At 37.2% G+C, this 13238-nt stretch overlaps 1 protein-coding gene across 1 annotated transcript; it reads left to right on the forward strand.

Annotated features, from left to right (window-relative positions):
• Nucleotides 1-9183: 9183 nt before the first annotated feature.
• Nucleotides 9184-10405, forward strand: LOC122238689 (dnaJ homolog subfamily A member 1-like). Its single transcript, XM_042986817.1, has one exon. The coding sequence runs from the start codon at nucleotides 9197-9199 to the stop codon at nucleotides 10388-10390; it is 1194 nt and encodes a 397-aa protein (XP_042842751.1). The 5' UTR covers nucleotides 9184-9196; the 3' UTR covers nucleotides 10391-10405.
• Nucleotides 10406-13238: the final 2833 nt, after the last annotated feature.

Below are 13238 nucleotides of genomic sequence, written 5' to 3' on the forward strand. Positions count from 1 at the left end.
CCTAAGAGGGATGGATTTATAATGTCCAGCTTATGAATGACTTTTCTTCTGCTTCTTCTCTCAACGGACTCCTTCATCTTTCATTTTTCTTTCTTCTACTTTTTTTTTCCATTTTTTTTCTTTTACTCTCCTTCTCTCTTTTGACTGAGGAGTTCTACTTGGGCCACGTAACTGATAAGAAAAAAAGTCATCTGAGGAATGTGTCAGCCAGTAAACTGCAATAAAGCCATGACAAACTTAAGCGAGTATGCAGATTATTTAGGTAAATTAAAAGTAAGTCAATATGCAATGGAAGTGACACATTGGTGATTTACATCAACCAAATTAAACACTGTTAATAACATGTTTAGCTTTGGTTTTATGGACTTTGGCTAACAGACTCTTGCAAATATGACATTATCAAGCTTTTCTTTTTTAACCTCACTTGGAGAGGGGCAAAATTAATAATACTATGTCACATTATCATCTTTGGTCCACAGAAAGACTTTTTTCTTATTCCATGCATTCCCTTTAACTTATGTACTGCACCCTTTTCCTTATCTACCTCCCATTTACTATAAACAGTCATTCTTACTATCATCTTTGCTGTTTGTTTCTATGTGTTCTTATAAAAATGTACTCTGGCATTATGTTATTAAACTTATACTGTTGCATATGTTTAATTCACCGAGAACTATGATTTTTAAGATTTATTTGTTGGCTTAGGATTTCCAATCGAATGCTTCTAAGAGTAGCATCTTTTAAGAAGGAATGACTTTGATTTGAGAGGCAGGCAATTAAGCTACTGAGTATGATGAGTTTGATACTTACAGATATTGTTAGGGTAAATTTGTGTAACCTTTACTTTAAGATTAGTTAACCTTACTACAAAGTGTGATCCTTTTGATGTCTCTACAGAATATATTTGTTCAATTAATCCTCTTTGATCTGGCAGTTTGGAACTTGAACATCTTCCAGCCCAGTTTGAATTTGGGGAGCATTTTATCTTAAATCACCCTAGTTACTATTCTTTCCCTGAATTTTTTTCTTTTCCAGGTCTTATGAATTCTTACATTACACATAGGCTTCTAACTATTTACTCAATGACTCAGGGTTACCCCCACATAGATTTCTGGAGCTCTTTCTTTATATAGCTACCTCCTCTCCAGTAATCGGCTTCACAGATTCCAGCTATTGAGCTCCCTAAAGCTTGAAGTCTGTCCCTCTGTCACTGCTTATTGTCCAACTTCTGAAAACAGTCGTTTCATATATCTTTTCAATTTTCTATTATGGGAAGGTAATTTCAGTACCGTTTCCTCTATTCTGGCCAAAACTGGAAGTAAGAAGTAAGTTTGGATTGTCTATATTTTCTGCTAAGTTACTGTCACTTGATTATCAAAGCTTTAACTCTTCATATACAAAAGAATAACTCCAAATTGTAAATGCAAAATGCATTCCTAGATGCTGCAAAATGCAAACTAGTACAAATTTTAGGCAGATTAATTAATCTGGGATAATTCTTCTAATATTAGCTTAATAAATTTGCATAAGTCCATCCCTACGACCCAGCAATTGCACTACTAAGCATTTACCCACGAGATACAGGTGTGCTGTTTCGAAGGGGCACTTGTACCCCAATGTTTATAGTAGCATTATCAACAATAGCCAAATTATGGAAAGAACCCAAATGTCCATCAACCGATGAATGGATAAAGAGGATGTGGTATATATACACAATGGAATACTACTAAGTGATGAAAAAGAACTAATCTTGCCATTTGCAACAACATGGATGAAACTGGAATGTATTATGCTAAGCTAAATAAGTCAGAGAAAGACAGATATCATATTTCATATTTCACTCATATGTGGAATCTGAGACCTTAACAGATGACCATAGGGGAAGGGAAGGAAAAATAAGATACAAAAAGAGAGGGGGGCATGCCATAAGAGACCCTTAAATGCAGAGAACAAACTGAGGGTTGATCAGGCTGGGGGTGGGGAAAATGGGAGATGAGCATTGAAAAGGGCACTTGTTGAGTTGAGCACTGTGTGTTGTATGTAAGTGATGAATCACAGGAATCTACCCCTGAAGCCAAGACTACACTGTATGTTAGCTAACTTGACAACTAAAAAAAAAAAGAAGAAGAAGAAGAAACAGTAAAATGTATGCAAACAGTATCAAAATAGGGAAGCCAGTAAATGGAAGTATACTATTATGTTTCTTACACTGCAATTTAAGTTTGAAAATATTATTTTATGGTATATTGTAATAAAGCTGTCTATTGAAAATGTTAAAGTAGCTGTAAATGAAGAAGGTATATTTTATGTCAATAGTGAAAATAAAATAGAATGCTAAAAATAGTGAAGTATTCTAAAAGAAGACAGGAGACAACCACAATAGAAAAAAACAACAACAACAACACAGATGGAACAAGTAAAAAAAAATGATACATTTAAAATCAGTCATACAGATAAATGTGTTTTATGTAAGTTGTCTAAGCACTTCAGTTAAAAAGCAGTCTTCTCAAAGATTAAGATTATCTGGGTGGATAAGAAATCAAGACAGAACTGTATGAATTTTCAACAGAAATACATGAAATATAAACAGACAGGCAAAAAGTAAAAAAGATGAAAGGGAAAATACTGCAAATATATTCATATATGAATCATAAGTATACATGCATTAGAAGAAAACTGGAGTAGCTTATTATTATCATATTAAAGGAGATTTTAGGCCAAAAAATATTACCAGAGATAAAGGGGTCATATCAAAATAAATAGGTCAAAAAAATAAAGAAGACAAAACAATCGCAAATGTTTGTCTGCCTAATAGAAATGCTTCACAATATGTGACACAAAACTGACAGACCTGAAAAGAGAAGTAGGCAAATGTATTATCTGAGTTCAAAATTTCAACATTCTTCCTGCATAAATACTCGACAACATCAACCAATTTAATGAATTTATATTTTAAAAACACCATACACAATAATGATAGAATACAAATTATTCTTCTTCAATTGTTAATGGTACGTAAGATAATCCATATAGTAATATAAAACAAAGCTCATTAAGTATAAAAGGATTAATATGCACAGAGCATATTTTCTTTCCACAACAAAATTATATTAAAAATCAAGAACAGAAAGTCCCCAAATTTGTGAAACCCCCAAGTTACTTAAAATGAAAATATGTCCTTAAATGAATGGATGACTCAAAGAGGAAATCATGTCAATTATAAAATACTTTGAGCTAAGAGATTAATATAAAACAGCAAAATTGGTAAGATAGAGCAAAAGTAATATTTCTCGGTTTTTATTTTTATTTTTTGCATAAGTTATGATAGGGCAGGCAGAAAGAATTTAAGGAATGTAACTAAAATTACTATGACCAATGAATAAATATAGCAAGGACACAAGATATTATGTCAATATAAAAACCAATTATATTTATATATACTACAATAAACAATTGAAAATGAATGTTATAGGACAATGTCATTTATAAAAGCATCAAAAATATGATTTGAAAGGGCAAACTTAAAATATGAGCAGACAGATATTCTGAAAACAAAACATCCATGGGTTTGAAGAACCAATACTGTTTACGTGGTGATTCTCTACAAATTCACCTATAGATTCAGTGGAATTCCAATCACATTCTTGAAGAATTTTTCTTTTATTTGTCCCAAAATAGAGATGACTCTAAAACATACATGGAAATCCAAGGGGTTATTGTGACAAAAATTTTTTTGAAATTAAGGAAAAAAATATGAAGGATTTTCTTTCTCAAGAGTTACTATAAACTCACTGGAATTAAGAGAGAGGAGGAAGATGGTGGTGTAGGAGGACGCTGGGCTCACTGCGTCCTGCTGATCACTTAGATCCCACCCACACCTGCCTAAATAACCCAGAAAACCACCAGAAGACTAGCAGAACGGATTCTCCAGAGCCAAGTGTAAACGAGAGGCCCACGGAAGAGGGTAGGAAGGGCAGAGAGGTGGTGCCCAATACACGGACTGGCGGGAGGGAGCTGGAGCAGAGGGGCATCCCGCCTGCAAGCAGAGCCCCGGAGTCTGGCTTGCAAAAGTGGAGGGGCTGGATGGAGTGTGTTCGGACATCAAGCGGGACTTAACATCTGGAAGGTTATAAGCTAACAGCTCTGCTCAGAGAGCAGGAGAGCTGAAAGACAACGGAAGGGAGAGTTGTTAAGCCCCGGAAGACAGACCTCAGCTCCGCGGGGAACAAAGGCAATCACCAGCACCATCTCCCTCGCCCATCCCCCAGCCAAAATCCCAAAGGGAACCAGTTCCTGCCAGGGAACTTGCTTGAACCTCCCAAACACCCAACACTGTGCTTCTGCGGATCCATCCTTCCAGCGGCGGGTCTGACTCACTCCCGGTGCCGCAGGATTCCTCCTGAAGCGGATCTCCAAAGGAAAAGTGAGCTGAGCCTGCCCCTCTTGCCCCTGTGCACCTTGCCGATCCACCCCAAGTAATACGCCAGATCCCCAGCACCACAAGCGTGGCAGTGTGCAAGTAGCCCAGACGGCCACACCACCCCACAGTGAATCCCGCCCATAGGAGAAGGGAAGAGAAGGCACACACCAGTCTGACTGTGGCCCGAGTGGTGGGCTTGGGGCAGACATCAGGTCAGACTGTGGTCCCGCCCACCAATGCAAGTTGTTCAAGACAGCACAGGGGAAGTGCCCCGCAGTTCCGCACCTCTCCAGGGACTATCCAAAATGAGGAAATGGAAGAATTCCCCTCAAAAGAATCTCCAGTAATAACGACAGCTAATGAACTGATCAAAAAGGATTTGAACAATATAACAGAAAGTAAATTTCGAATAATAATCATAAAATTAATTGCTGGGCTTGAAAACAGTATAGAGGACAGCAGAGAATCTCTTGCTACAGAGATCAAGGGACTAAGGAACAGCCAGTAGGAGCTAAAAATGCTATAAATGAGCTGCAAAATAAAATGGAGACAACCACAGCTCGGATTGAAGAGGCAGAGGAGAGAATAGGTGAACTAGAAGATAAAATTATGGAAAAAGAGGAAGCTGAGAAAAAGAGAGATTAAAAAATCCAGGAGTATGAGGGGAAAATTAGAGAACTAAGCGATGCACTAAAGAGAAATAAACTTTGCATAATTGGTATTCCAGAGGAGGAAGAGAGAGAGAAAGGTGCTGAAGGTGTACTTGAAGAAATAATAGCTGAGAACTTCCCTGATCCGGGGAAGGAAAAAGGCACTGAAATCCAAGAGACACAGAGAACTCCCTTCAGATGTAACTTGAATTGATCTTCTGCATGACATATCATAGTGAAACTGGCAAAATACAAGGATAAAGAGAAAATTCTGAAAGCAGCTAGGGATAAACGTGCTCTAACATATAAAGGGAGACCGATAAGACTCGTGACCGATCTCTCAACTGAAACTTGGCAGGCCAGAAAGGAATGGCAGGAAAACTTCAATGTGATGAACAGAAAAAATGTGCAACCGAGAATCCTTTATCCAACAAATCTGTCATTTAGAATAGAAGGAGAGATAAAGGTCTTCCCAAACAAACAAAAACTGAAGGAATTCATCACCACTAAACCAGCCATACAAGAGATCCTAAGGGGGATACTGTGAGACAAAGTACCAGAGACATCGCTACAAGCATGAAACCTACAGACATCACAATGACTCTAAACTCATATCTTTCTATAATAACACTGAATTTAAATGGACTAAATGGGCCAACCAAAAGACATAGGGTATCAGAATGGATAAAAAAACAAGACCCATCTATTTGCTGTCTACAAGAGACTCATTTTAAACCTGAGGACACCTTCAGATTGAAAGTGAGGGGATTGAGAACTATTTATCATGCTACTGTAAGTCAAAAGACAGCTGGAGTAGCCATACATATATCAGACAAACTAGACTTTAAATTAAAAGCTGTAACAAGAGATGAAGAAGGGCACTATATAATAATTACAGGGTCTATCCATCAAGAAGAACTAACAATTATAAATGTCTATGCGCCGAATACGGGAGCCCCCAAATATATAAAACAATTAATTACAAACATAAGCAACCTTATTGATAAGAATGTGGTAATTTCAGGGGACTTTAATAGTCCACTTACAACAATGGATAGATCACCTAGACACATGGTCAATAAAGAAACAAGGGCCCTGAATGATACATTGGATCAGATGGATTTGACAGATATATTTAGGACTCTGCATTCCAAAGCAACAGAATATACTTTTTCTTGAGTGCACATGGAACATTCTCCAAGATAGGTCACATACTGGGTCATAAAACAGCCCTTGATAAGTATAAGGAAATTGAGATCATACCATGCACACTTTCAGACCACAATGCTGTGAAACTTGAAATCAACCACAGGAAAAAGTCTGGAAACCTTCAAAAGCATGGAGGTTAAAGAACACCCTACTATAGAATAAATGGGTCAACCAGGCAATTAGAGAAGAAATTATAAAATATATGGAAACAAACGAAAATGAAAATACAACAATCCAAATGCTTTGGGATGCAGCAAAGGCAGTCCTGAGAGGAAAATACGTTGCAATCCAGGCCTAGCTCAAGAAACAAGAAAAATCCCAAATACAAAATCTAACAGCACACCTAAAGGAAATAGAAGCAGAACAGCAAAGACACCCCAAACCCAGCAGAAGAAGAGAAATAATAAAGATCAGAGCAGAAATAAACAATATAGAATCTAAAAAAACTGTAGAGCAGACCAATGAAACCAAGAGTTGGTTTTTTGAAAAAATAAACAAAATTGACAAACCTCTAGCCAGGCTTCTCAAAAAGAAAAGGGGGGTGACCCAAATAGATAAAATCATGAATGAAAATGGAATTATTACAACCAATCCCTCAGAGATACGAGCAATTATCAGGGAATACTATGAAAAACTCTATGCCAACAAACTGGACAACCAGGAACAAATGGACAAATTCCTAAACACCCACACTCTTCCAAAACTCAATCAGGAGGAAATAGAAAGCTTGAACAGACCCATAACCAGCGAAGAAATTGAATCGGTTATCAAAAATCTCCCAACAAATAAGAGTCCAGGACCAGATGGCTTCCCAGGGGAGTTCTACCAGACATTTAAAGCAGAGATAATACCTACAGCAAAGACCCCATATCCAGCATAAGAAGAGAAATAATAAAGATCAGAGCATAAATAAACATATAGTTATGAAAAATCTCTCAGCAAATAAGAGTCCAGGACCAGATGGCTTCCCAGGGGAGTTCTACCAGACGTTTAAAGCAGCGATAATACCTATCCTTCTCAAGCTATTCCAAAAAATAGAAAGGGAAGGAAAACTTCCAGACTCATTCTAGGAAGCCAGCATTCCTTTGATTCCCAAACCAGACAGAGACCAGGAAAAAAAGAGAACTACAGACCAATATCCCTGATGAATATGGATGCAAAAATTCTCAATAAGATACTAGCAAATCGAGTTCAACAGCATATAAAAAGAATTATTCACCATGATCAAGTGGGATTCTTTCCTGGGATGCAGAGCTGGTTCAACATTGGCAAATCAATCAACGTGATACATCACATTAATAAAAGAAAAGATAGGAACCATATGATCCTGTCAATTGATGCAGAAAAAGCATTTGACAAAATTCAGCATCCTTTCTTCATAAAAACCCTCGAGAAAGTTGAGATAGAAGGAACATACTTAAACATCATAAAAGCCATTTATGAAAAGCCCACAGCTAACATCATCCTCAATGGGGAAAAACTGAGAGCTTTTTCCCTGAGATCAGGAACATGACAAGGATGTCTACTATCACCGTTGTTGTTTAACATAGTGTTGGAAGTTCTAGCATCAGCAATCAGACAACAAAAGGAAATCAAAGGCATCAAAATTGGCAAATATGAAGTTAAGCTTTCACTTTTTGCAGATGATATAATATTATACATGGAAAATCCGATAGACTCCACCAAAAGTCTGCTAGAAGTGATACATGAATTCAGCAAAGTTGCAGGATACAAAATCAATGTACAGAAATCAGTCGCATTCTTAGACTCTAACAATGAAGCAACAGAAAGACAAATAAAGAAACTGATCCCATTCACAATTGCACCAAGAAGCATAAAATACCTAGGAATAAATCTAACCAAAGATGTAAACAATCTGTATGCTGAAAACTATAGAAAGCTTATGAAGGAAACTGAAGAAGATATAAAGAAAGGGAAAAACATTCTGTGCTCATGGGTTGGAAGAGTAAATATTGTCAAAATGTCAATACTACCCAAAGCTATCTACACATTCAATGCAATCCCAATCAAAATTGCACCAGCATTCTTCTTGAAACTAGAACAAGCAATCCTAAAATTCATATGGAACCATAAAAGGCCCCGAATAGCCAAAGCAATATTGAAGAAGAAAACCAAAGCGGGAGGCATCACAATCCCAGACTTTAGCCTCTACTACAAAGCTGTAATCATCAAGACAGCATGGTATTGGCACAAAAACAGACACATAGACCAATGGAATAGAATAGAAACCCCAGAACTAGACCCACAAAAGTTGGCCAACTAATCTTTGACAAAGCAGGAAAGAATATCCAATGGAAAAAAAAAGACAGTCTCTTTAACAAATGGTGCTGGGAGAACTGGACAGCAACATGCAGAAGGTTGTAACTAGACCACTTTCTCACACCATTCACAAAAATAAACTCAAAATGGATAAAGAACCTGAATGTGAGACAGGAAACCATCAAAACCCTAGAGGAGAAAGCAGGAAAAGACCTCTCTGACCTCAGCCATAGCAATTTCTTACTTGACACATCCCAAAGGCAAGGGAATTAAAAGCAAAAATGAACTATTGGGACCTCATGAAGATAAAAAGCTTCTGCACAGCAAAGGAAACAGTCAACAAAACTAAAAGGCAACCAATGGAATGGGAAAAGATATTTGCAAATGACATATCAGACAAAGGGCTAGTATCCAGAATCTACAATGAGCTCACCAAATTCCACACCCGAAAAACAAATAATCCAGTGAAGAAATGGGTGGAAAACATGAATAGACACTTCTCTAAAGAAGACATCTGGGGAACTTTCCAGAACGCTCGCTGAAAAGTGGAGGAGCGGTGGCTGCCCGAGCTGCGCCCAGCAACGCGCTCCTTCCCGCTCCCCCACACTGGCTTTGGGCCCCTCACCGGCTGTAGAAAATGGTGAAAGAAACTACTTACTATGATGTTTTGGGGGTCAAACCCAATGCCACCCAGGAAGAATTGAAAAAGGCTTACAGGAAATTGGCTTTGAAGTACCACCCTGACAAGAATCCAAATGAAGGAGAGAAGTTTAAACAGATTTCTCAAGCTTATGAAGTGCTCTCTGATGCGAAGAAAAGGGAATTATATGACAAAGGAGGAGAACAGGCAATTAAAGAAGGTGGAGCAGGTGGTGGTTTTGGCTCCCCCATGGACATCTTTGATATGTTTTTTGGAGGAGGAGGAAGGATGCAGAGAGAGAGGAGAGGTAAAAATGTTGTGCATCAGCTCTCTGTAACCTTAGAATATTTATATAATGGTGCAACAAGAAAACTAGCTCTGCAAAAGAATGTGATTTGCAACAAATGTGAAGGCCGAGGTGGTAACAAAGGAGCAGTAGAATGTTGTCCCAATTGCCGAGGTACTGGAATGCAAATAAGAATTCATCAGATAGGACCTGGAATGGTTCAGCAAATTCAATCTGTGTGCATGGAGTGCCAGGGCCATGGGGAACGGATCAGTCCTAAAGATAGATGTAAAAGCTGCAATGGAAGGAAGATAGTTCGAGAAAAGAAGATTCTAGAAGTTCATATTGCCAAAGGCATGAAAGATGGCCAGAAAATAACATTCCATGGTGAAGGAGACCAAGAACCTGGACGGGAACCAGGAGATATTATCATTGTTTTAGATCAGAAGGACCATGCTGTTTTTACTAGGCGAGGAGAGGATCTTTTCATGTGTATGGACATACAGCTGTTTGAAGCACTGTGCAGCTTTCAAAAGCCAATATCTACTCTAGACGACAGAACCATTGTCGTTACCTCTCATCCAGGTCAGATTGTCAAGCATGGAGATATCAAGTGTGTGCTGAATGAAGGCATGCCAATTTATCGTAGACCATATGAAAAGGGTCGCCTAATCATCGAATTTAAGATAAACTTCCCTGAGAATGGCTTTCTCTCTCCTGATAAACTGTCTTTGCTGGAAAAGCTCCTACCTGAGAGGAAGGAAGTAGAAGAGACTGATGAAGTGGACCAGGTAGAACTGGTGGACTTTGATCCAAATCAGGAAAGAAGGCGCCATTACAATGGAGAAGCATATGAGGATGATGAACATCACCCTAGGGAAGGTGTTCAGTGTCAGACCTCTTAATGGGGCCAGTGAAGAACACTGCTGGCATTTTATATGCAGTAGTGAATGAATGAAGGACTATAATCATAGCTCACTACTTGCTATTATTTTTTTTGTTTTAATATTCAACTATAGTAGTGTTTTAAAAGTTAAATGAAGAATGAAAAATATAAAAACTCAAAAAAAAAAAAAAAAAAAAAGAAGACATCCGGATGGTCAACAGGCACATGAAAAGATGCTCAACATCGCTCCTCATCAGGGAAATACAAATCAAAACCACACTCAGATATCACCTCACGTCAGTCAGAGTGGCCAAAATGAACAAATCAGGAGACTATAGATGCTGGCGAGGATGTGGAGAAATGGGAACCCTCTTGTACTGTTGGTGGGAACGCAAACTGGTGCAGCTGCTCTGGAAAACAGTGTGGAGGTTCCTCAAAAAATTCGAAACAGACCTACCCTATGATCCAGCAGTAGCACTGCTAGGAATTTACCCAAGGGATACAGGAGTACTGATGCATAGGGGCACCTGTACCCCAATGTTTATAGCAGCACTCTCAACAATAGCCAAATTATGGAAAGAGCCTAAATGTCCATCAACTGATGAATGGATAAAGAAATTGTGGTTTATATGCACAATGGAATACTACGTGGCAATGAGAAACAATGAAATATGGCCCTTTGTAGCAACGTGGATGGAACTGGAGAGTGTGATGCTAAGTGAAATAAGCCATACAGAGAAAGACAGATACCATATGGTTTCACTCTTATGTGGATCCTGAGAAACTTAACAGGAACCCATGGGGGAGGGGAAGAAAAAAAAAGAGGTTAGAGTGGAAGAGAGCCAAAGCATAAGAGACTCTTAAAAACTGAGAACAAACTGAGGGCTGATGGGGGTTGGGAGGGAGGGGAGGGGAGGTGATGGGTATTGAGGACGGCACCTGTTGGGATGAGCACTGGGTGTTGTATGGAAACGAATTTGACAATAAATTTCATATATTTAAAAAAAATAAAATAAAATAAAATCACTGGAATTAAGATAATGAGAAATGGATATTATGTTAGACATATATACCAAAAAAATAAAATGGAGACCCTATAAATACCTGCACATATAAGGTTACTTTATTTTCAATGAGGAATTAGGATTAAATTACAAGGGAACAGATTATTTTCTTTCAACAGATGGCCCTAGTTCAGCCAAATATATGCTTGAGAGCTAGAGGTAAACACTTTAACCCTTACTCCTCACCGTAGGCAAAATTTAATTCAAAAATACAGAGTACACCTAAATGTAAAAGCTCAAGGTATAAAATATAGAGAAGAAAGCAAAAGAGAGATCTTTGTGAACTTGGGTAGAAAAATATTTCTTTGACAAATCCTCGAAGAGCACTAAGTATGAAATAAATAATAAATTAGATTTGAAAAAAATTAAAACAAAAAACCTCTCTCTGTAAGACATTGCCGTCCCTAGCTGTGCAAAAATGTGCACAGTACAAAAGACTATATTCTAGAATACATAAACATAGAGATTTGCAATCTAGAAGACATAAAAAGAACTTTTACAATGAAGTAAGATAAAAATGAATTAAAATGGGCACAAGACATAAATGGAGACATCATGAATTAAAACATATGTATGTGCATACCATAAAAGTACATGAAAACTTATTTAAAACCATTAGTCATCAGCAAAATGCAAATTAGAACCACAAAAGCCCCACAGCAGACCCTCTGAAATGGCGAAAAGTAAACAGGTGAACAATACCAGGTGTTGTGGATCAGGAGCTACTGGAACACTCATGCATTGCTGGTAAGGATGGAAAATGGTATACCCACTTTTGAAGACAATGTAGCTCTTTTCAAATGAATTAAAAATTACCTTGTATTCATACAATGGAATATTACTTTTATTAATTAATATTAATTAATATACATTAAAAAACACCCATGAAAAATACATTCATAATACGCACAAGATACATAATACAAATGCACATAATGTACATTTTTAAATGCCAGAGAAAAAAGCATAACAAAACAAAACAGACACCAAACAGACACCAAAACCAGACATTTAAAAGAAATTCTAGAACAGATACTCATGGTGTGTGTTGCTAGAAAATAGTTCATTGTTGTCTGGGCCAGAGATGGGAGTGGTGGGGGAGTAACTAACACCGAAGTTGCATTAGACAATATTTTGTAGTGATAGAAATATTCTGTGTCATGATTATTTGGTAGTATTTACGTGGTAATATGTGTTTGTTAAAAATCATCAGATTTTTCAGTTAAAATGCATGCATTTTCTTAACTGCAGATTATACCTCAGTAAAGTTGTATTAAAGAAATGAGATCTGAACTGCGATGCTCATGTTGCTGTAGGTTGCCATAGAAAATAGTTTCATGATTTCCTGGCCCAGAAAAAAATATATATAACTTTAGGTCTAGTTTCTCACATTTTAAAATTATTTTTGTATTATAAAGCCTTTATTAAAATATGAGAAAGAGTTCCAATTTGTAAATGTGAAAAATAAGCTTACACATTTTAACCATTCATACATAAAAATGATGAAGCGAATGTCATTTGTTTGAACATTCATTTTTTGAATAAGATGGAAATAAATATTTGAAATAAGCTATATAATATGGCTTAGAAAGGCTTGCTCATTTATATATAACAAAAGTAATTAATTTCCCATGATTACAATTTTCTTTTTACAAAAGCTTATATTTAGAAAGACATTATAATGAATTGATAGACTTTAGATTATTGCAATCAAATGAAACCATTCTGATAGTAACCTGGGGTGCCTGAACCAGTGCCATACAATAGGGAAACTCTCATATAGTGAAATTATGCACAGTAAAA

This window comes from Panthera tigris, chromosome B2 (assembly GCF_018350195.1).
Source record: "Panthera tigris isolate Pti1 chromosome B2, P.tigris_Pti1_mat1.1, whole genome shotgun sequence".
In the NCBI taxonomy this organism is placed as follows: domain Eukaryota; kingdom Metazoa; phylum Chordata; class Mammalia; order Carnivora; family Felidae; genus Panthera; species Panthera tigris.

Bases quoted from the DNA above. Each gene is read 5' to 3' on its own strand.
- LOC122238689 (XM_042986817.1), top strand. From the start codon at position 9,197: ATGGTGAAAGAAACTACTTACTATGATGTTTTGGGGGTCAAACCCAAT.